General features: G+C 38.3%; 1 protein-coding gene across 4 annotated transcripts in view; it reads right to left on the bottom strand.

The window, feature by feature from the left end:
• The window catches only part of LOC124619632 (anillin-like), a 139,288-nt gene that overhangs the window by 85,042 nt on the left and 29,061 nt on the right, over positions 1-25,185 (bottom strand). For 2 of the 4 annotated variants that reach the window (XM_047146142.1, XM_047146141.1), the window contains exons 5-10: positions 23,853-24,020; positions 22,955-23,639; positions 22,629-22,840; positions 16,129-16,252; positions 11,872-12,022; positions 11,694-11,787 (exon numbers count right to left, since the gene is read on the bottom strand). In XM_047146142.1, coding sequence (XP_047002098.1) covers positions 11,694-11,787; positions 11,872-12,022; positions 16,129-16,252; positions 22,629-22,840; positions 22,955-23,639; positions 23,853-24,020 — 1,434 coding nt within the window. The remainder of the gene's footprint in view (positions 1-11,693; positions 11,788-11,871; positions 12,023-16,128; positions 16,253-22,628; positions 22,841-22,954; positions 23,640-23,852; positions 24,021-25,185) is intronic. The other 2 variants (XM_047146143.1, XM_047146144.1) reach the window with 2 other exon arrangements.

Raw genomic sequence — 25,185 nt, forward strand, 5'->3', positions numbered from 1 at the left:
CGCACGCCAGAGGTTATTTAATGTCTGTAGACATCTCTCCATTGAGAACAACATGCTGTGTTCTGTTTGCTAAAAGCTCTTCAATCTAGCTACACAGCTGGTCTGATATTCCGTAGGCTCTTACTTTGTTTATCAGGCGACAGTGCGGAACTTTATCAAACGCCTTCCGGAAGTCAAGGAAAATAGCATCTACCTGGGAGCCTGTATCTAATATTTTCTGGGTCTCACGAACAAATAAAGCAAGTTGGGTCTCTCACAATCGCTGTTTCTGGAATCCATGTTGATTCCTACAGATTAGATTCTGGGTTTCCAGGAACGACATGATACGTGAGCAAAAAACATGTTCTAAAATTCTACAACAGATCGATGTCAGAGATATAGGCCTATAGTTTTGCGCATCTGCTCGACGAGCCTTCTTGAAAACTGGAACTACCTGTGCTCTTTTCCAATCATTTGGAACCTTCCGCTCCTCTAGAGACTTGCGGTACACGGCTGTTAGAAGGGGGGCAAGTTCTTTCGCGTACTCTGTGTAGAATCAAATTGGTATCCAGTCAGGTCCAGTGGACTTTCCTCTGTTGAGTGATTCCAGTTGCTTTTCTATTCCTTGGACACTTATTTCGTTGCCAGATATTTTTTCGTTTGTGCAAGGATTTAGAGAAGGAACTGCAGTTCGGTCTTCCTCTGTGAAACAGCTTTGGAAAAAGGTGTTTAGTATTTCAGCTTTACACGTGTCATCCGCTGTTTCAATGCCATCATCATCATCATCATCCCGGAGTGTCTGGATATGCTGTTTCGAGCCACTTACTGATTTAACATAAGACCATAACTTCCTAGGATTTTCTGTCAAGTCGGTACATAGAATTTTACTTTCGAATTCACTGAACGCTTCACGCATAGCCCTCCTTACGGTAACTTTGACATCGTTTAACTTCTGTTTGCCTGAGAGGTTTTGGCTGCATTTAAACTTGTAGTGAAGCTCTCTTTGCTTTCGCAGTAGTTTCCTAACTTTGTTGTTGAACCACGGTGGGTTTTTCCCGTCCCTCATAGTTTTACTCGACGCGTACCTGTCTAAAACACATTTTACGACTGCCTTGAACTTTTTCCATAAACACTCAACATTGTCAGTGTCGGAACAGAAATTTTCGTTTTGATCTGTTAGGTAGTCTGAAATCTGCCTTCTATTACTCTTGCTAAACAGATAAACCTTCCTCCTTTTTTTTATATTCCTATTTACTTCCATATTCAGGGATGCTGCAACGGCCTTATGATCACTTGTTCCCTGTTCTACGCTTACAGAGTTGTAAAGTTCGGGTCTGTTTGTTATCAGTAGGTCCAAGATGTTATCTCCACGAGTCGGTTCTCTGTTTAATTGCTCGAGGTAATTTTCGGATAGTGCACTTAGTATAATGTCACTCGATGCTCTGTCCTTACCACCCGTCCTAAACATCTGAGTGTCCCAGTCTATATATGGTAAATTGAAATCTCCACGCAAGACTATAACATGCTGAGAAAATTTATGTGAAATGTATTCCAGATTTTCTCTCAGTTGTTCGGCCACTAATGCTGCTGAGTCGGGAGGTCGGTAAAAGGAGCCAATTATTAACCTAGCTCTGTTGTTGAGTGTAACCTCCACTCATAATAGTTCACAGGAACTATCCACTTCTACTTCACTACATGATAAACTACTACTAACAGTGACAAACACGCGTATTTGTAAGCCAGTCATAGCTCATGTCACATGATCTCGCCAGCCGATGTCAGCGGATATTCACAGTTTCAGACACGTGGTGTAATCAGGCAATAGCAACATCACTGTTAAGTACCGCAAACACACTAACACGAAAAGTTAATGGTTTAAATTAATTTATATAATGTTGCTACAAGAAAAACAAAGCTTTCACATATAATATAGGTCTCTAAGGCCAATACGCTGCAAGAAAAGCTAAGCTTTCACATATAATGTTGGTCTTTTATGAACGTTTTACATTTTAAGATATATCACACAAATGGGCCAGTAAATTTTTTAGTAACAACATAAAAGTGTGATGATCTTGGCTATAAATTCTTCTACATGGCTCGTCATCAAAGAGCTGATTTTTAAATGAGTCCCAGATTCCCAGTGAAGTAGGCATCGACCTGATATTAAGCTTTTCAATGTGGTTTCGGGATGTAAATTTCCTCGAGTACCAGTACTTCGTTATATCATGTCTGGTTCTTTGTTATGGCAAAATGCCATACGTGCTAGAAGATGAAAATGTACACTTGAAGTGCACCGAACAGTTGAAACTAGCCAATAGTTTGAAATTAAACCCTTTGTTTCAAATAAATTGACTGCCTCAGCAGAAAAGATTAATAAAAGAAAATTTTTTCAGCAAACCGATAAAAATAACTTCATTGTTCTGCATGGCAATTAATGTTTGACTGTCAGAAAGGTGGAAATAAAATAAAATCTGAAACTCATAACGTGTTTTAGCCTTTCGTAATTATGTGAATGTATTTTAATTCACATGATAGCTCCCGGCCAAAGAAATCAATTTTGTTTGCATTTGACGTGAGTGCAGTAGACAAAGAGGAAACACCAAAGTCACTAAATGTAAACACAGGTCACGTGCAGACTACCTGCTTTCCTATTGCAACTCAGACTGCTCTGCGCATCACACCCATATCTACGATATTTCCGAACCGGGGCAATAGTAGATAGTGGCGTTTCTCGAGCGTTTGAGACAGGACGTCAAAAATTTTAAAAAAATCGATTTTTCAAAAATATATTCATTTTAAATGTGATTTGAGACTTTCTCGGCGTATTCCATTCGTGAAATCTTCTCGGGTGATCAGCCGAGTAAAGGCGTCGTCTTCTCGCAACGTTTCGAAGGGTTTCGTACCCATCATCTTCAAGCGAAGTGTCGAGATGCTGTGTTGCGCGGTCCTATAAAGGCTCCTGGACCAGTGACCGATTCCGGGCGCCGACCAATCAGGTACCTGCGGAATCGGCCGCCGTGCCAGTGGTGGAGGGTTCGCGGCGCGGACCGGGCGTCGAGTCCCTGCCGGTTCCTAATACGTCTGTGGCCGCTACCGTCTTCGTGCCGGAGCGTTCTCTTCTAATTTAAATTAGAAGAGAACGCTCCGGCACGAAGACGGTAGCGGCCACAGACGTATTAGGAACCGGCAGGGACTCGACGCCCGGTCCGCGCCGCGAACCCTCCACCACTGGCGCGGCGGCCGATTCCGCAGGTACCTGATTGGTCGGCGCCCGGAATCGGTCACTGGTCCAGGAGCCTTTATAGGACCGCGCAACACAGCATCTCGACACTTCGCTTGAAGATGATGGGTACGAAACCCTTCGAAACGTTGCGAGAAGACGACGCCTTTACTCGGCTGATCACCCGAGAAGATTTCACGTATATTCATTTTGTAGCGCACATCTTTCTGAAGAGTCTGATACATAAAACATACGTGTCCCAGGAATTGTAAGACATGTTATTTGATCTTAAGTGTGCCAAAGTGCAGCGCTACACCTCTTCACACAGCTTTCTTCTATCGCGTGTCACTGTATTTCGGTCTGTTAATTGAAACATGTATATTTTGTACTGGATGCCATCAAACTATATTCAGGACAGTGGAAATTAAAATGTCCTATGGTGCCTCTCCTGCTTCCAGTCAGCCAGTTTGACATCCTGCCCCTCTTTTTCTTTAAAAAAAACCTCTTCAGAAAATTTGCACTCTTTATTCCCTATTAGCTGACAACTTGCTCCTTTGTGTGACAAAATTAAGTAAAGGATACATAAAACCAGTAAAGAAAAGAGACAAGCAAGACAGTATACATTTCTTCAATCCTTAGCTCCTAAAATTTTTCTCTCTCTAATCTTGCTACAGCTTTACATGGCGTGCTTTCCTTTCTGCAAAAGGATCTGTTACCTCATCAAAGTTCGTCAAATGTTTTGCTACACGAAAAATTGAAATGTCGCTGTCTAATACTGAAAAGCTGTAATTATAAATAGGCCCAAGACTGGTTTCTCGACCTGATTACCTGTATTTTGTAACTGTCTGCGAGATAAAACAAAATAGGCCTTTATAATACTGCAGCAATTTTAACACACGCCAAATAAACGAGACTGTTTTGGCAGAAATGGTCATTTTTATAACACGGCAGAATATAATTCACTAAGTACCAATATCAAAAGCCTATTAGGCCTACTACAAGCATAAAGATTTACATTAGGAAATAGTTTTACACTTCATTCATATGCTCCAGTTTCTCAAGCATATCGAAAAGTAGTAGTGCGAAATTTTTATATAAATTTGGAATCGTCATATTCTTCCATAACTTAAGTGATGTCACCGTTTCTTCTCCTTCCTCATTCTAACAAACAATGTTGTCATCACTAATTCTGTATCTATTCCTGCCAATGTCACAGCTTATTCGCCAGTTAACTGTACTAACTCTACCACAATCACCAGTTTAGTTACCCCACGATTATTCTCTGGTTAGGCGTTATTATGTGTTTGTACAACACGTTTTCCGCACTACTTCCAGAATAGAGCTTAAAGCGACTGCTAGCCGGAGACTGTACAACTAGCCCTTGCTAGTATATCGATCTGGCCAAAAATTTTCTGTCATAATTTCATTTTCTTGGATACACCGAGAAGATAATACGTACTTTTTTTTACATGTTATTCCTGTTAGTCGTTTATTCGCACTCTGGTAGTCTGAATCTATGGATTTCGCTGGTAATCATAACAACGCTCATCATTCGCAAACCCAATCAACCGTATAATCAGACAGTGGTTGGCTTTCTTTCATACGGCTATACTCTGCTCAGCTCGTATAGCCCCTTTTGTCTGCAGGAAAGTTTATTTCTAGATGTGACGAGGATTCCACTGACAGATACATCACGTACACTACGCACACATTCACAAATCAACTTATGATTCATTCAGAAATCAACTTAGAATGTGTTCAACAATGTTCAAAAACCGACAGACACATTTCAAAGTCATACGAATACTCAATAGACCAACGTGCGCTGGATGCTAAGTGCTTTGTGAAACAAGTTTTTTTCCTCAAGAAAACACACACACACACACACACACACACACACACACACACACACACCAAAATCCAGGGCTGCAGCACAATCTGGCAGCTTGGGCGCGCCAGTAAAATTTTTCCTGGCAGCACGTACCAGCCCCCCCCCCCTTTTTTTTGCTTGGACTGCTTACACAGCCAACAGCCACGTTTCTGTAGCCACAAGTGGAAGAAGATACTGCGCATGTGCATGATCCCACTCAAACGCTTGTATGAGCACTGTGTTTAGTTGCTGTATTTGGCGCATTTCCTTTGCAATTTAAGTTTTATTTCAGTTTTTTCTCTCATTCATGTTTTATTGCTCCAGTATTATTCTGCAGTAGCAGGATACAGTAATATCCTTTGTTAGAGTATTGGTTCTTACCAGTCAAAATTACAAAAATTGAACTGAGAACAAAAACAATGAAAAATTCCCGGAATTAAAAAAAAAAAATTCCCGGGTTTTTCCCGGATGAAAAAATTCCTGGGTTTTCCCCGGATCTCCCAGGTCGTAGACACCCTGTTCTTTGCATTGTTGATTACTGTAGGTTTTGGATATGGTCTCAGTAAATAAGTCTGAAGTGCAAAACCTTCACCACCAATGAAAACACGAGGAACGGGGATGTCTGTACCTGGTAAGTGACTTTGGAGGTAGAATATTTTTGCCCTCGATATACTCTTGATAGGAAGTTGAATTCTCAAAAATTTAATGTCCATAACTTCCAATATCAACTACTGTAAACTTGTAGTATGGATCAACGATCGCCAGGAGAACTAGAACTAGCAAAAAGAATTGTTTGTGACAGAAGAACTGGGATCCACTATCCTTCGGTAATTTTAACCTGATATGCTTTCCGTCTATGCTTCCATGGTAGTTCGGAAACCCCCAAGGTTCCAGAAATCCTTCTTCAGATTTCTTCCACATCTCTGTTGGAGTAGGTAAATACTTGGGCTGTAGAACAGTCCTTATCGTCTGGCACACTTCTTTCACAATTTCTGAGACTGTTGAACGTCCTTACCAAATAGAAAAAGCAAGGGTCTGGTGACTGTCGCCTGTAGCCAAGTATCAGGAAAAGATTAAAATAAATAATGGCAATAGAACGAATAGATAAGTTAACGACCAAAGGTATGTTTGTTTAAATTAAATGACAATGTTATGAATACAACGAAACAATCTATTTAGTAACAAGTTCTCTCTAGCGTGACATACAGAACTAGATGTTACTATTGTTTGCTGCATTCGTAAACACTGCAGATGAATTTAGCACTCCACTTGTGGCTATATTGTGAGACAGCATTTTCTTCTGCCGAACCTTTCATACGATACAGCAAAACTGTAATGGAATAATTTATATGACTTCTGTATGAAGCACAAAGAGGCCACAAATGGTAAAACTTACCTCAAGCAAATGACTAGTCTTTGCCTTGTATCAATTGGCTTCCTCAAGTTCATTGTGCACTTCTTGGTGCCCCTTTTATGAGGAGATGCAGTTCTTCGAAACATTCTTGCAAGATACGAAAATATTTGAAGAACCTATCTTCGTCGGACTCTAGTTCAATACACAGACGACAGTATTCTCCTAAGCTTTCTCTCCTGCTGTTAATGTCGTGCACCCCACATCTCCTCTTCTTGGTGCCATTTTGTATTGCTAATGCAAGAAGAGGTTCTTATTCGTCCGAGCTACTCATTTCTGTGCTTAAAAAAAAACCCACACACACACACACACACACACACACACACACAAAGATAATGTGTACCGCATGAAGCTCCCAAATCATCTAACGCCAAGACAATCGCGCTATGCATGCAAGCTTAATAATGGGGTTCAGCCCCTTCCACAGTGTAACAGCTGACGCAGCAACAGTCGCTGCAGCAGGCCAGCCGTTGCCTGTGTGGCATCCCTGGCCGCTGACGGGCCTGGCCACCCGCTGCGCCGGCCGTCGCAGCGGCAGGCTGGATTCTGTCTGGCCAGGCCTTTAGAAGGCTGTATCGTGCAGTGGTACCTTTCTGACCTGAAGACGCAAATGTAAAATCTCGGAGACAGCTATTAATTCAATTCAAAGATAATACTAAATACGAGAATGTATGCAGTGATGTTCTTCCATCACACCCCTAACAAACAAAATTCCCTTCTCAGTAGTTCTTTGAAAGTGCCCAGTGAAACTTTCAATATCAAAGGAATTTATTTCCTGCCTCATTTGACTGAAACAACTAAGACTGGCCATGGTAGGAAGAGAAATTTCACACACCAAAACAATCACTAAACAGATCACTGAACAGACCCACTTCAAATCACTAAGAAATCACATGGAAAGCATTACAATGGTATTTTTCATTAATTTTAATAGTAAACACAATGTTAAAATCAGAATCTGTTACAGTCTCAAAACTTTCAGACTGATCTGTGCACTTATTTGTTTATATTGGGCAGGCTCTGCAGCTCACATGCTCGAAGTGCAGTGCCAGCACAATATAGTCACAGCCAGGACAATGTCATTATTCAAATACATATGCTTACTTTAAGCCTAGTTTACACAATGACACTAGGTTGCAAGCAACTGCGCTACCGGCCACGCGCGTTTGTGCAACTCATTGGTCAAACTAAACACTTTCGGCGTGTTCCAACTTTGGCGACACTAGTTGCACGAGTTTTGAGGTTACATGTGTTCGTAGAGGGTAGGCAAACTGAAATATGAAATGGGGAATAGAGAATAATGTTCGCTTTTTGGATACCTATGCTTTGCATAGGTGTTTGTGTGATTTCAGTGATGCTGATTACAAAAGTAAGCAATATACTGCTGCCGCTGAGACCACCATGTGCGACCATGACATAGATGGTTTGACAGTATCTGAGCTGCAGGGCAAAGTTTATTGGGTTAGGAACACATAAACGACTGAATTAAGAAAAATACAAGCAAGTGTAATTCTGGCTGTGGCAATGCTCTCATCAACAAGACTAAAATCCCATCGTTCGAGTTGGCCAACACTTTATTAACAAATATTGTTGACAGAGGGAAGGCTATACGAATTCAAGAAGCTGCATTCTTTATTCAATATATCTATTTAAAACGTTGCTGCAGTGCTCCCCATTCACACGTTAGAATTTTGAAATATATTCACTGTACACATTTATCTTCAAGAGAGTATTTTGCAAATCATTCCCTTCTAAATGCAGCCTGCTTTGAATAATTATTGTTGCTAACATTACTAATTATTACTGATTATGTTAATTATTGGTGTTAATGAAAAAGCGTCATCACCAACTAAAACTATATCTTAAAGCATGGCAGGTGTTCTTGATTGTAATGCATGCAGTATGATACGTAATTTCAGTTCTGGCAACAGTGCTTCAAGCATTACAGTACCTTTATTCCTTATCGCATAATTAACTCTATTTATAAGAAACGTGAACAGTTCTGGTGACATTCTAAGATAATTAAAAGAACTTCTTGGATCTACTGTTACAAATTATTTCAGCAAGGATGCTGAGCAACCTAGCTGACGTCTTTTCTTCATCCAGTCACGAATCTAAACACATTTCTTATTTTTTCTTATGCAGCGATTTCACGCAACAAGTTTTAACTCCATCACAACTCTTGTGACATGCAGCTGCCAAAACTTCCATTTCAGACACGACTCAGGGACCCACAAAATGACGAAACTGAAGTGTATACTGGTGTCACCATGTCTACAGTCATATACGAAACCACTTGAGTGCAACTCATTCCACATTTCCAAATGTCTGCTTGTGTTTGTGTATGTGCAGATAGATATGTGTGTGTATGCGAGTGTATACCTGTCCTTTTTTCCCCCTAAGGTAAGTCTTTCCGCTCCCGTGATTGGAATGACTCCTTACCCTCTCCCTTAAAACCCACATCCTTTCGTCTTTCCCTCTCCTTCCCTCTTTCCTGATGAAGCAGCCGTTGGTTGCGAAAGCTAGAATTCTGTGTGTATGTTTGTGTTTGTTTGTGTGTCTTTCAACCTGCCAGCGCTTTCGTTTGGTAAGTCACATCTTCTTTGTTTTTAGATATATTTTTCCCACGTGGAATGTTTCCCTCTATTATATTCATATCATTAATTAAAACATTAAAAGATCTTACATTATTTCATAAAAGAAACAAGACATCAGAGGATACTCCAAGAGCGGCTGAGTTTCGTGAACCGTACTAAAATGCATAGTTCACCTTACAGTGCACATTCATATGTCCAGATTCCTAATCACGTAGGCCTCGACCTGACATGAAGCTTTTCAGTGTGGTTTTCGGGACAAATTTTCTTGGAGTACAAGTACTGTATTCTCATGTTTGGTTCTTTATTATAGCATAATGCCATACATGCTAGAAGATGAAAACGTGCAATTGAAATGAAGCGAATAGTTGAAACGAAGCAATATTGTAGAATTAAACAGTTCGTTCCAAATAAATTGAGCGCCTCAGCAGGAAACCCTACGAAAAGCCAAATTTCTTTAGCAAACCGACAAAAATAACTTTATTATTCTGCAAGGGGATCAATGCTTGACTGTCAGAAAGATGGAAATAAAATCTAAAACTAGTAACATATTTTAGCCTTCCGTAATTACGAGAATGTATTTTAATTCACTTGATAGCTCCCAGCCTCAGAGATCTGTCTTGTTTTCATTTGACATGAGAGCAGTAAACGAAGAGGAAACAGAAAAAAATCACTAAATGTAAACACGGGTCATGGGGAGACACCCCCCCCTCCACTTTAACTCAGACTGCTCTGCGCATCAGTACGTCAAAAATTTTAAAAAAGAAATACTTTTCAAAAATAAGTTCATTTTGTAGCGCACATCTTTCTGAAGATGTCTGATACATAAAACATATATCTTCGAGGAAATGTAAGACACGTTATTTTGTCTTAAGTGTGCAGTGCCACGCCTCTTCAAACAACATTCTTATACCGCACATCACTGTATTTTGCTCTGTGGAACTCAAAAGTGTATATTTTGTAATGGATGTCATCAAACTATTTCAGGACAATGGAAATTAAAATTTCCTGTAGTGACTCTCCAGCTCCTAGTCGGCCGGTTTGACACGCTGCCCCTCCTTTTAGAATCTTTATTGCCTATTAGCTAATAACTTGCTCTTCTGTGTGACATAAAATTAAATATATGATACCTAAAACCAGTAAAGACAAGAGACAGGCAGGACAATACACATTTCTTCAGTCTTTAGGTCCTAGCGATTTTTCTATCAATCTTGCTACAGCTTTACATGGTGTGCTTTCCTTTCAGTGGAAGAGCTATCACCTTATAAAGTTCGTCAAACGTTTTGCTACATGAAAAATAGAAATGTCGTTGTCCAATACTGAAAATGCTGTTAATACAAACAGTACCCAAGACTGGTGTGGTTTCTCAATCTGATTACGTCTATTTTGTCACTGTGTGCTAGATAAAACAGAATAGGCCTTTCTAATATTGCATCAATTGCAATACACACCAAATAAGCGAGACTGTTTTAGCAGTAATGATCATTTTAATAATACGACAGAATATAATTCACTTAGTACCAGTACGAAATACCTATTTGGCCTACAAGTAAAAGGTTTTACGTTAGGAAATAGTTTCACAGTTCATTCACACACTCCAGTTTCTCACGCACGAGACCAAAAAGTAGGACGAAATTTTTGTATACATTTGGAATCGTCAAATTCTTCCATAATTTGTGTGATGTCCCCGTTTCTTCTTCTTCCTCGTTCTAACAAAGTCTTGTCATCACTAATTCTGTAACTATTTCTACCACTGTCAGAACTCATTCTCCAGTTAACTTTATTAACCCTGCCACAATCACTGGTTTAGTTATCCAGTGATTATTCTCCGGTTAGGCATAATTACGTGTTTGTACAATGCGTTTTCCGCGCTACTCAGAATAAGCCACTGCTTATTTTTTCTGTCAAAATTTCACTTTTCTGGATACACCGAGAAGATAATATGTAATATTTCTTACCTGTTACTCCTGTTAGTCGTTTATTTCCACTCCGGTAGTCTGAATCTGTGGATTTTGCTAGTAATCATAACAACAATGAACATTCGCAAATCGAAATCAACCACATAAACAAGCAGCAGTTGGCATTCACCAGTTTGGCTTTATTCTGCTCAGCTCGCACAGCCCTGTCTCGTGTTGTCTGCAGGAAAGTTTATTTCTAGATGTGAAGAGGATTCTCCTGGCGGAGACATCATGTACACTATGCACGCATTCAACTTATAATTCATTCAGAAATCAACTTAGAATGTGTCCAAACACCAGCAGGGGTGCGGTTCAAAATCATATGAATAATCTATAGTCTGACTTGCGCTGGATGCTAGGTGCTTATTGAAACAAGGTTTTTTCCCCCTCAAGAATGTGAATATGCCCCCTGCCCCCGAAATTGCCACCCGGTTTAGATACCCCGGTTTGCACAATGGTAACCTTAACAAATAATGAATAGTAAATATTTTTGCTTGTCCTTTATACAAACACAATGTTAAAAGAGCATAAATTTTATAGAAATATTTAATTAGTTATATTGAATCTAGAACTAACTATTATCAGAAATGATATGTTATAATACAATAGTACGCAAACAGGAGAAAAGTAGTTGCTTATTCCATATAAATCCTTTACTTGCCTTGACTGGTGACTTGTTAATGCCTGCAGCTTGCAGTATCTCTCTCCCAAAACTAGTGTCTTCCAAATTACTGCAAGAATCATTACTCCCAGAGCTGAAAATAATTATTTGTTATCTACGAGCAATTTTCAGTTTCAATAAGTTAATCATTGCAGAACCTTTTCAAAATTATTATTACCTTTCAAAGCCATCTGTATCAGGCATCTCACTCTCAGTCTCTGTGCACGTTTCAATATCTGACAAGCATGGATATAACCTGCCAGGTTTAGGGTCTCCCACCTTGAATCTCCTAACATCCGCTAAGACAGGATACTGCTTTTTCATATCATCTGCCAAAATGTTAAATATTATATTCAAGAAAAAGGTAACATCTGATGTTGCTTCTTTAAAGCAGAAAACCAAGAAACCTTATTAAAAAAAGTTACCCATATATAAAAATGCCTTGTCACTCACTCACAGGTTCATCAATTTTGCAACTACAGAGGTGGTGACATTTGACAGAAGAAAATAATAACAACTAGAGTTGAGGAAAGGAATTTGTTTAAGTTGCTACAGTAGTAATTACATGTCATTTGTAACAAATATTAAAAAAATAAAAATACAATACCAGTACAGTTAGGCTGTTATCAGTAAATGAGGTTCAAATTATCTTTACAAGAGAGAAATCTTGTACCTTAATTTTTCATTCCCAACTGATCTTCACCATAGGATCACAGATTTAATATTTTTTTCATCAGATACACCCCATGATCATTATTTACCTTCATTGTCACTGCAGTTTATATTTTACTTCCAATTGGCAGCATCATACTTCCTGTTATTCTTCTTTCAGCCCCATACCTATCCTCCATGGATACTTGCCCTTAGCATACTAATTAAATGGACACACCTAAATGACTCGACCAAAATAAAATTAACCATTTTCTGCTGTAGCCCAATTACCGACAAAGGCTTCCAATAACTAATGTTCTATCAGTTCATACTATTCACTTAGATCACACCACCTACGCGCAGATATCCAGAACTAAAAACACTGCCTCAATAGAAACACTCCTGCTCTGCAATGTCCAGTCCTTAATTATTGTCTTTCACACTAATGTCAGCTACAGGATGACGATGTCCACCCCGCCCCCACATCAAAATCTAACCTAATAACCTCAGACTTGTCACTCCCGCATAACCTTCCAGGAATTCCTAATTCCAGTCTTGCCTCATCTTTCTTCACTGTGCCCCCCTTCAATAAAACCAATGTATCAGCAGACACTCAAAACTTCTACCACATGGTAATGTGCAAGTACTGAAACATTCAATCAATGTAACTGTTTGACATGTTCACGTGTCTGTGACTCTCACTGCTGGAAGGCACAACTGTTGTTAAATATGTGGTGTAATCCAAAGTTATCAAAGCCCCAAACTGGAATCATTCTTGCATGGAAAACCTCTTGCAGCTGGACAAAAATAATACTGATAATGCCTCCCGTTGGGAAGCGGAGGGAGGATTTCCATGCATGTGTCATGGGCAATGATGGTGCTGCGGTGCACTGATGATGTGGTTAAAAGCCAAATTAAAACTCTGCAATGCACTATGTTGGTCCACAATTGGAGGTTCTCATTGCTGTTCTCATTTCTCTCATTTTAACTTAATGGAAGCCAGTGCTGGATTCCAGGCAGTGACTAGCTGACAACCATGTCCTGTTGATAAGACTGTCTGCCATACAGATAAGTATGGCTCCAGTAATAACTGAAGACCTCACAAATTGGAATTCAAATTTTGCGATAAATGCAAAGATATACTCATGAGCCAAAACATTATGATCACTTGCTTAAAAGCATGTTGGTCCACTTCTAGAACACAATTCAGCAGTGATTCTGTGTGCCATGGATTCAACGTTTCTAGAGGTTGTGGTACCAGATACCTATGCACAGGTCACACAGTTCTGTAATTTGCAGGTGGATGGATCATGCAGCTGGCGCCCGATAGCATCCCAATTGGGTTTTATTCTTCTGTGGTGTGCTGCACGTTTTGAGCAGCCATTAGCCTGGACAATGGCATATGTGGACACGACTATCGACCAAATTTAATGATAAAAGGGTTTCATCCGACCAGGCACACTAACCCATTGATCCACAGTCCAATGTCGATGATTGCGTGCCCACTGTAATCATAACTGATGATGTTGTTGGGTCAACATGAGAACACACAGGGGTTTTCTGCTGCGAAACACCATGTTCAACACTGTGCGCTGAATGGTGTGCTCCAAAACATTTGTGCTTGTGCCAGCACTGTACTCTGTCATCAGATCTGCCACAAATCACCATCTCTCCTGCTTTAGAGAACGAGCAAGCCTCCAATCCTTGCATTCGGCGAAGAGGTATGCCCGTCCACCTTCTTGTTGCCTACTCATCGTTTCAACATTCTTCAACCACTTTCCATAGACGCTCAAGATAGTATCACGGGAACAGCTTCACCATTTCCAAGATGCTTGCTCTCAGGAACTGGGCCACAACAATCTGGCTTACGCCAAAGTCAATTAAGTTGATGAATTTCCTCATTTGCACCACTTATCATCGCTAGAATGTATCCCCATTAGTCTCTGGTTCACTCATATACTTCTTTTACTGGATCACATGCACTCAGTGCCATCATGCATCACACAAACTCGCAATGGGCAGAGATCTTAATGTTTTGGTTCATCAGTTTAGATGAAAGTTGTGCCTCAAAATGTGAAAACAAGAAATTACTTAATAGACACTTCATTTCAGAATGGTCGATGCTCTGGTGCCATGCCAATCAAGGGCCACTGAACTGGCTGTATAAGATACAAGCTGTATAAGGCAATGAACACCTCAGCAAGGAACTAAGATCTTACAACAAAGAAAGGCTTATGTTTGCTTGCTAGCTAAAGTTAAAAAGTTGGTTTAATGTGGATACATTTAATATGGCAGTTGTTTTGGTGGCAGATGTTTTGAACTGTGGTTGCATCAAATACTGATAGAGGACATGATGATCTCTCCTCGTTACCAAAAATGCCAACCTCAGTAAGCAACTGCATGATAGCCATTATTGAATGCTTTGTGCTGTATATTACTCATTGTTCTCTCTTCTCATTGGGAACGAGTGAAGAGACTAATTCTGGTCCATCAAGGAGTCTGATTATGACCCTCAGAATATCACAAGGGATCGGCAATCCTTATGACCAAGAGTCAGTTCGGGTTCCACAGAAACGCAGGACATGGGTGTAGGCTCCTGCGCTGTGAGAGGTAGGCAGAATCTGTTTCCTCAGTGCTACTCTCCCCTCTGGCCATCATAATTCTGGTTTGTTTACGCTTGTGGCTAGCAGCCAGTTCATAGTGTCCACCCTGTAGAGCCCAGGAGGCAAAACTGGTCAATGTATTCTGACCACACCACAACTCTTCCCCCACTGTGCGAACAGTTGTTTTTTTTTTTTTTTTTTTTTTTTTTTTTTACCTCTACGGTAAGAACCCTGTCAGCACTGAAGTGTGGGTCACACAGCTGTGAATGTCCACAAAAGGTCAAAATTAATATTCTGCAGATTTTGTTATTGAATTGGGTGGGAAAAGAGAAAATGCTGAGCAACATATTAAACCAGATAAGTACTCAGTTCAGCAGCAAAATAAATGGTGCTGTTTCTCAAATGAAAATCGCTTGCTGAGAGCTTAAACAGGGCCAAAAGAAGAAAACGTGCAAAAACCATATTAGATAAAAAAACTGTTGAAGGTTTGCAAAGACAAACATTCCAGTCAAAATGCTCCCCAACATCACTTTCTTTTGACATTCAATTTCAAATAGCATCACAACCTATTAAATTTGCACATCTAACCATTAACAACAACAACAGCAGCAGCAGCAATAAAGGATGAAAATTTCACCAAATATGTATGCAAATTACACCAAAATTATACACTACATTTTCGGGTTCATAGTAACAACACAATCCCAGAACAAGGATGCTGAAAATAAAACTTCAATCTTCTCGTAAAACATGTGCTGTCGCATGTTTAAATAATTCTCACTTTAAGTCTTCCCACATCAGCATTGAGTTTTATATATGTCACATTTTCTCAGGCCTAGGTTACCTTTGACTTAATATAACAGATTCCTCAATTTTGCCAGTGGATAAAACAGACTTTACGTCTTATCTCTTCCGAATCCTTTTGATTCCTGATGATGTCTCCACATCTTATTTACATCCCTAGATTGAACTTACTTTGACAAAAATTCATTACAAACCCATTTTTCCGATTAACTTGTACTCAGTGTACAAAACCACCAAAACATTACATAGTTCACATTGATTGCCAAACTTATTCAATATACTAGTGCTAACAGACACCATATCATAATCACAGGGAAAAAGAGCGGTGGGCTGATTACAAAAATTTGCAATTTAAATAATTAAATAACAGAAAATACCTTTATTAATACAATCACTTGGAGTGGGTAGTTTCTGCTGCATCTCTGATACACTGTTTTTCTTTGTAGGTGACAACTGCGGTAGGGGAGGAGGAGTTGGTGGGACTGATACATGCTGCCTTTCCTGAAAGAAAGAAAGATAGATAGCATTATTTTAAAATGGGCTATAGGTGATATAAAAAGGTAAATGAAATGACATTATGTTACCAGTATCACAGAGATGGAATAGCTGGGCTTTACTTACCCCACAAGAGACAAAAATTCAGTACTGTTTCTCTCTCTCTCTCTCTCTCTCTCTCTCTCTCTCTCTCTCTCTCACACACACACACACACACACACTCTAAGGGAGGAGGGGGAGGGGGGGACTGTTTGAATATTTGAATCAACAGAACTGATATTTTGTCTCCTGGTGCTAACCATTGACTAGCCATTTAGTCTAATTGTGATTTTATAGTTTTGTCAATGAAACCTTCTTTTACCTACAAGTGTTGTGAATGTATCTGACACTACACAGTCAAAGTCATTAAATTTAAGTCCTGAACAACAGAAAAACATTTTAACAAGCTAAAGAAGATAAATTTTGTATAAAATGTTATCAAATTGCTCAATGAAAAAAAGTAGCTGTGGGAAAAAATAGGTGCAAAATGGGTGGAGCATGAAGGGAAGGGAGCATGATGGGAGGTTGTGACAGAATGGGGCAGGTTAGCTGGCACGATGGTGCTAGAGGAAAATCAAGTGAAAGGAAGAAATAAAGGAGGTAGCAGGAAAGTAGGTAGAAGTGAACAGAACTGAGCTGATGTTACTATATTTTGTGACTAACATGACACAAATTCAAACAGTATAGTAAACATGAAACACTCTGATATATTAAAGCATGTAATCCTTTAAATTTAGTAAGCTCAGAAACTAGAGTAACAAACATATGCGCCACTAGAATAGATTTGTATAATCAGCAGAAATATTATAGATAATGTAAATTACAGTAGTTTAGATTTTCATTATTATTGTATGGTGATAAGAGTACACAAATCCAACCATGCCATAAATAACAAAAAGTGTTCTGCAGAAACAAAATCTGCACAGATCTAACAGTAACATATTTAAATACAAACTAATTAAGAAATGGAATTTTGTGTACTAGATGTGAAAGGGTCTGACAACGAATAGAATTATTTCTATTCTAGCCTGTCAAGATATGATTATCAATGCCCTTTCAGAGAAATCCAGATGTCAGTAAAACATTGCCAAAAACAAAGTAATTCTAGACAAACTTGCATCTAGTCTGATTAGATTCCTAGCTTAGTGCCTTCTTCACAAAATATAAAATGGTTATCTAGATTCTCAGCATGGTTTTAAAATGATCTGAGCATGACCACAGCAGTTTCCCAATTCTTCCAGAATTGTACCGTCTGCTGGATTGGACAAATAGATTGCAGGTATACATTTAGACCACATGAAAGCTTTGATTCAATAAACCATGAGTTACTTCAGGAGGGAGTAGGGGGGGGGGGGGGGCAGATCGAAGTCCTATTTTATTGGGAATCCATTCTCGCAGCTTCTAAGCATATACCAGTTGAATCTTATCCAATATACTTGACTGACATAAAAATTATATGATAAGATTATAAAAGTTCAATATAGTTTTGCAATAGTAATTTACAATCCTTTGCCACTTTCTCTGCCTTTCATACATGATGTTAACTAATATGTGGGAAGTCTCTGAGGAATGGGTAGGGGACTTCATTCCTGCTTCATTCTTGTTTTTTTGTTTTCAAATTGCCAGTTTGATTCTACATGTAATTTTTCTTTTCCAACTAGTTAAATAAAATGCTCAAAATATTTACCATTAGCCTTAACAAGTTTACAAATGCCACTTTCTTACTCACTCCCACATTATGGGTGTCTGGTGCATCTACTGAAATCCTCCTTGGACATATTGGTGAAGAATGTCAACATTTGCAATAGGCCTTTAATACAATATGTTCTTTAAAAGCCCCAAAAAATAAAAATCCAATGGACTGAGGTCAGATCATTTAGGCGAAGATGATGCTGTCCAATGACCTACTCGTTTATTTTGGAAACACTGATTTAAAACTGTTCTTGCTTGCAGAGCAAAATAACATCGTGCCGCATTGTGCATAAGTGTAGTGTAATATCTTCCAGCAAAACACTGAAATGCTTTCCATAAAAAATTCACTGTATGATGCTCCAGTCAACTTCCCGTAGAAAACAAAAGGTCCAATTAAACTCTCCAATTGTGCCAGCCAATACATTATTGCTAAGCTGTTGCTGATGTCTTGTTTCCAAAACTGTGAAAGGATTCTTATCTGCCCATGCATGAGTGTTGTGAAAATTCTGCACTACATTCCTGGTATCCATGTACAAAAAGCTTTCCTAGATCAACAATCTGTCTCAATAATATATAATATGTTACACTCTCTGAAAATGAAATGCATTAAGTAATTACTCTTTTAACACTTTCCACACAGTCATGTGACTCACATTCTCAGTTTCTGTTATTTCTCTGGTACTGCTGCAATTTGTGCCCTTAATATGATGAAGTAATTGAGTTTCTAAACAAAGTGTTCTAACGCTATTTGGTCTTCCGCAATAAGATGATGTTTTCTTGCAAGAGCCTCTCTCTTCAAGTCTTCTTTGAAAGGTGTTATTGTTTGGTAAATGTCTAATGTGAAGTCTTTCAGCATACAATCTCCCGGCTTTAGCTGCACTGCAATTTGCAAGTCCATGTATCAAGGGCATGTTGCGATGTGCTATTGGAATACATTTTAGGCAGATATGTACAGTACACACTAATACACTAAGAATATGGCTGAGTGGGCATCTTCACAGCAGGGCAACATCATTCTCAAAGTTATCTTTCCTAATCGTCAATTCATTACTAAAAATGTGAACTGCGTTACTCATTAAAACATTACTTCACAGCAGATTTATCAGAAGTTAAAGCCAATCTTATTAAGTTGTAATAGTAAACTTTATGTTATAGGTGTAGTGAAATGAGAAAGTGAATCAATCATATTACCATTGCTTAAATAAAAATGTTTTATCATTTAATTTTATAATTATTCAGTTATCAATGTTAGAATTGAAATTCGGAGTTGGAATTAAAATCCATGGAGAAGAAATAAAAACTTTGAGGTTCGCCGATGACATTGTAATTCTGTCAGAGACAGCAAAGGACCTGGAAGAGCAGCTGAACGGAATGGACCGTGTCTTGAAAGGAGGATATAAGATGAACATCAACAAAAGCAAAATGAGAATAATGGGATGTAGTCGAATTAAATCAGGTGATGCTGCGGGAATTAGATTAGGAAATGAGACGCTTAAAGTAGTAAATGAGTTCTGCTATTTGAGGAGCAAAATAACTGATGATGGTCGAAGTAGAGAGTGTATAAAATGTAGACTGGCAATGGCAAGGAAAGGGTTTTTGAAGAAGAGAAATTTGTTAACATTGAGTATAGATTTAAGTGTCAGGAAGTCGTTTCTGAAAGTATTGGTATGGAGTGTAGCCATGTATGGAAGTGAAACGTGGACGATAAATAGTTTGGACAAGAGACTAGAAGATTTCGAAATGTGGTGCTACAGAGGAATGCTGAAGATTAGATGGGTAGATCACATAACTAATGAGGAGGTACTGAATAGAATTGGGAAGAAGAGAAATTTGTGCCACAACTTGACCAGAAGAAGGGATCGCTTGGTAGGACATATTCTGAGGCATCACGGGATGACCAATTTAGTACTGGAGGGCAGCGTGGAGGGTAAAAATCGTAGAGGGAGCCCAAGAGAGGAATACACCAAACAGATTCAGAAGGATGTAGGTTGCAGTAGGTACTGGTAGATGAACAAGCTTGCACAGGATAGAGTAGCAAGGAGAGCTGCATCAAACCAGTCTCTGGACAGAAGACCACAACAACAACAACAACAACAACAACATGTTAGAATCAGACAGGAGCTACCGTAAGGTGCATATTTCCCTTCACAAACATTGACATGTTAAATTTTTTATCCGACAGTGAGGCGCGTTTAGGAGAAAAAATGTCTTTGCCCACAGAAGAAAAGTCTGTTACTGCAGCACTTGAGGGCATAGGGGATTATATTTAATAAATAAATTTACTAAAACCTGTTCCCAATAAATGCCGCATAGTTGAATAATTCTTTTAATTTCATGTCCAGCCACATTTTGACTAGACTCTGGGCTTTAGTTTTTACAGCTGTGTGACTACTAGGCTTCTTTTTAGATTGTATGACAGACATAAAAAAAGTCTTCCTCTTTGTCTTCGTTGTTGCTGCTTGCGCCACTGTCACTTAAAGTATCTCTGTCCTTTGAACTTTCAGCGGCTTCATGCATTAAAGCCTCTACTACAACATTTTCCATTCATTTTCTTACTATTTCCCCTCGACTGTTGTTATACATTTCCAGCCACGTTAACTGGACCTTTGGATGAAAATCCGCAGCAAGTTTACTATGCATTGGTCCACACTAGCTTGAGACACACTGTTGCCAATTGTTGCAGTGCCAAAAGATTCTCCAATGCTTCTCTGTCATATTCTTTTAACCAGAGTATAGCTACTGACTCTGCTGTCAATATCTGAATGCCCAAGATTGATATTTGTTTATGGATTCCCTCGACCACACTCTGCCCTCACTGTTTCTTCAAGTTGCACATATTGTGATTCATGTGCTTTCCTTATATGTTGTTTGAAATTGTTAAGGCTTGAAGGGTGAGCTCTAATTGATGATATGTTTTCTTTTTTTTACAAGCACAATTTGCAGTCAATAAGTATTTGTTCTCCCAATCTGAATACAAAATTAACAATCATTGAATTGTGGCCATGGATTGTCATCAGTTGTACAGCTGGAAATCAATTCCCTGGTTTAGTTTCCACAGTCAATTCACTGACAAAAAATAGTTCTTAATGCAAACTCTGTACAGAAACAACAATAAACAGCCAACATCTAGTTATTCTCACTCACATTTGATTGTTTACATCAATCGGGCTCACCCCAGCGTAGGCACACAATTATATGACCCGAAATGGGCAGAACATGATTTCCGCACATGGCACAGCATCATTTTTGTCATAAATAGTAGGTTCTGAATTAACTTAAAAGTTAGTCTATTACTCAAAAAGTTAACATTGTTAGTCAATGATTAATGTTCTTGTGCACAGCTATGGGTGTCATGCACATTACTGCAAGTCAGACACAACATCTAGCTCTCCAGCTGAGATCACAAACGCACTCTAGTTCAGTGGTGCTCATCTGTAAATAGCCAATTCAATTTCTGTTGTGGGTAGAATAGCTCTACAAAAGAGATTTGTTTATTTGTTAGAAACATGGCAACTGAGATAAACTAAGAAGGCTTTGACTTACACTTCCCAAAATAAATTACATCTGAAAAGAAAAAAAAAACACCAGCAAAACGAAGCTGGAAATATGAAAACAAAAAGAGAGATGTGCAGCAAACATATAACCACAAAAAAGTGTCTGTAACTAAGAAAATAAATAGTACTATATTTATATATGAACTCTTCTGCCTCTTTTCACGTCCTCTACTCATTTCCAACAGTTTCCCACATATTAGTTAACACCCTGCATTTTAACAACATTACACAACCTCTTAACTCCCACGTAATAAGTTGTGCATATGAAACCTCAAACTTATTCTATGGTAAAGAGCGCAAGAAACTACAACTTTTGCTACCAGTGATATAACAGAATTATAAATACTTCAGTGATCAGGACCGCAATGTGAATGTCACTGCATCTCAATTACTCCAATTTAGAACAGGCAGTTCTCACCACACCAATGCAAATAATGTATGTAACATCTCAATAACAGCATCTGACAGCTATAAATTTCTGGGTATGTACGTTGATGAAATCTGTAGTGGATAAAGCACATTAAATTTGTATTTGGAAAACCCAGTAGTTGTTTACAACACCTTAGCCAGCACAAAGTCAATTACTAGCCAACTTAAAAAATAGTGCGCTAAGGAATGATCTGCACCCTTTGTAACTATGGGGCCGAATTGTGGGGCTGTGTAACTGATTTTCATGTAAAAAGAATACGACTGTTACAGAAAAGGGCAATAAGAAACACAAGATATGCCATACAGAATCTTAATAAATTAACAATCTCTAAACAATATATAAGGTGAACAATTTTAAAATAAACTTAAAATGTTTTGTGATAGAAAAATATTTATACAAATTCAATGGATTTTAAGGCACAACTTTCTGTATGAGCCAGCAGCAAATCAACTGCACAGTAATAAATGTATAAAACAGATATAAGATGCAACAATTGTTTTATGCAACATATTCTGCAATTATAGCTACTGTTAAAATATTATTTCAAAAGTTTGCAGCAGCCATCATTTTGATAGCTCCATGCAAAATAAATGTAAATAAATAAAATGACACTAAATCTTAAGTAAACTGCTTTACATCATTAACAGTCTTTTATTCAGGTACTTACTAAGTTACTATTTGACTGGGCATCGTTAGGAATAAATCTGGAATCTAATACTACAGATCCAATCTGTTTATTTCTGTTCCAGCGATTCTGTAACATCTCTAGTTCTTTCTGTCTTTCAGAAGGGACATTCTGAGGAACAGAACTTCCTTTGCCATTAATAGCTCCAGTTTCAAAAAGCTGCTTGCTGGCCAGTACTTTGTTCTGGGGTATATCTAAAATAAATATGTAGTATGAATATATAGGATCAGAAGAACAGAAAATACCACAATAATTAAAATTTTGGTAAAATATTTACTTAATGTATTGCAGATGTAATGTATAATTACCATTTTTTATTGGAGATAACTTTGGCTGTTCTACTGGCTTCTGAACAATTCCAAAATTTCCTAGCCTTGTCCATTGTGTTGCAGAGCTGGATTTTTCAGGTGAAAATTTCTTGCTGGTTATTGAATCCTGTTGTGTTTTATTTAAGTATTTTGTAGGAACAGCCATTGAAAAAGCAGTTTTGGGAATGAGGGCTTGACCCTTATTCTTCTCAAACAGAGCAAGGCGCTCAGCTACTGACAGTTCAATTGGATCCTTTGTCAACTGCTTCTCAGGGCTTCCAGACTCAAAAACTGCTGCTTTATGTAGAACAGAACCCTTCTTGGGAGACATTTGTGCATGATTAGAAACACTCTTTAACTCTATTTTTGAGACCTCAACTTTCTGAGGACTGTGTCCCTGTTTCCAAAACATTGATGGTTTTTCACGGGGGCTAATAACCTTGGCAGAATTACAAAGCTGCGACACACCCATTACTGGGCTGCGAGTTACTTTTGCATTTGTCACCGAAACAGATTTTTTTGGACTAATTTCACTGGGCTCTTGTTTCTCCTTGATGTCACTGAGGACAGCTGAAGCTTTTGTTGCTGGCTTCATAGAAGTGCTCTTCCCATCCTGTGAAGAATGTTTGGAAAAATCATACACTAGTCTAGAATTAGAGACAGTGCGTTCAAATCCTTGAGCTTCCTGCAAAATGAGATGGAGGAAGAAGTCTCTGTAACCTAATATTAAAGATATTATACCTAATATTTATAAACTCAGTATAGAATTACATCTATTTTATTAACAATATCTGAATGTGTGTGCACTATCACTAAGTAACCTTCAAGAATGAGGACTTCTTTCTGTCAAATTTACTTTAAAGCAGCAGTTTTAAAATTAGTTTGTCTGTGTTCTTACCAGGGTTTCCAGAATTGCTTTATCCCATACAATGTTGGCATCACTGCCTTTTCTATCAACAAGCTTGTTTTTCTGGATTGCGTTCAATGGTTTTATTTGCAGTTTTTGGTCTGTGTAACTATTAATGATGTGAGATGTTTTTTCCAAGCCTGAAATTTTCCTTTCAGTCTGGCAAAGACAGAGAAAATTGTATTTATCTAAATTTAAAACATAAATCATAAATGCACTTGATATATTTGTAATGCGGATGTAAGGCATCCTTAACATGAAATCTGTGATAGTTTAAAACTGTGTGTCAAACCATGGCTCTAGCATGGACATAATTTTAGAGTGTATATCCTGCCAAAAGTTGAAGAATTTTCTTTTCAGATAGATACAAACTATTAAGTGAACAGCAGATCAGCAGCAGTTAAAGCGGATAAGCAAACTACAGGGCAATTTGATGACTTTTATAGTTAAATAACAGATTCTAGTGTGCCGTTTTCAAGTTTACCACAGATAAATATCAACATTCTAACTTATATACCAGCACATGTTTATTTCCTAATTAAATAATAATAATAATAATAATAATAACAGCAGCAACAACATCACTACTACTACTACTACTACTACTACTACTACTATCATTATCACCACCACCACCACCACCACCACCACCACCACCATTAACATAACCTGATCAAATAATGTGACAAGTACTTTTTCTGATAGTATCTTTCTATTGTAGTCTTTTGGAGTCCTTCACAGAGAGGAGAATCATTGCCTAAGATCAAACCAACTCTTGTTTGTTCTACCCGCAAGTATTTTGCTGTGTTCGTGTGTGTGTGTGTGTGTGTGTTTTTGTTTTAACTTCTTTCTTCTTCGTTTCCATGGCTTAATCTTCAGAAGTGTATGTTCCGGTTGTAAGCATTCTTGTTAAATGCTTGTTCCATTTGTTAGTGTACTTCACTATTTCTTGATTCAAATCAAATCTGTATAGTTCTTTCCTGATTCCCCTTCTTATCCAGTAAAGTGTAGTTAGACGTTGCTCTCAGAGATCTCATCTCTGTACTGTATATCATTTTGATGTGTCATTATATATGTGTGAAGCATTCATAACCATGCAACATTGGTACTGCCACATTTTATATACGTTAAGCAATGTACTATTTATGCTAATTTTAAAATGCCAACTGATAGTGCTGCATAGATATTAGAATTTCTGTAACAGTGTATGCACATCATCTAATGTGTAGTATTACACCCAAGTGAAAGAAATTATATAACTTTTTGTTCTGCTTCATTTTTAATGATAATTTTGACCCTAATTGAGATTTTTCTATCAATTGTG

Source organism: Schistocerca americana, chromosome 6, assembly GCF_021461395.2.
Source record: "Schistocerca americana isolate TAMUIC-IGC-003095 chromosome 6, iqSchAmer2.1, whole genome shotgun sequence".
Taxonomy (NCBI): Eukaryota; Metazoa; Arthropoda; class Insecta; order Orthoptera; family Acrididae; genus Schistocerca; species Schistocerca americana.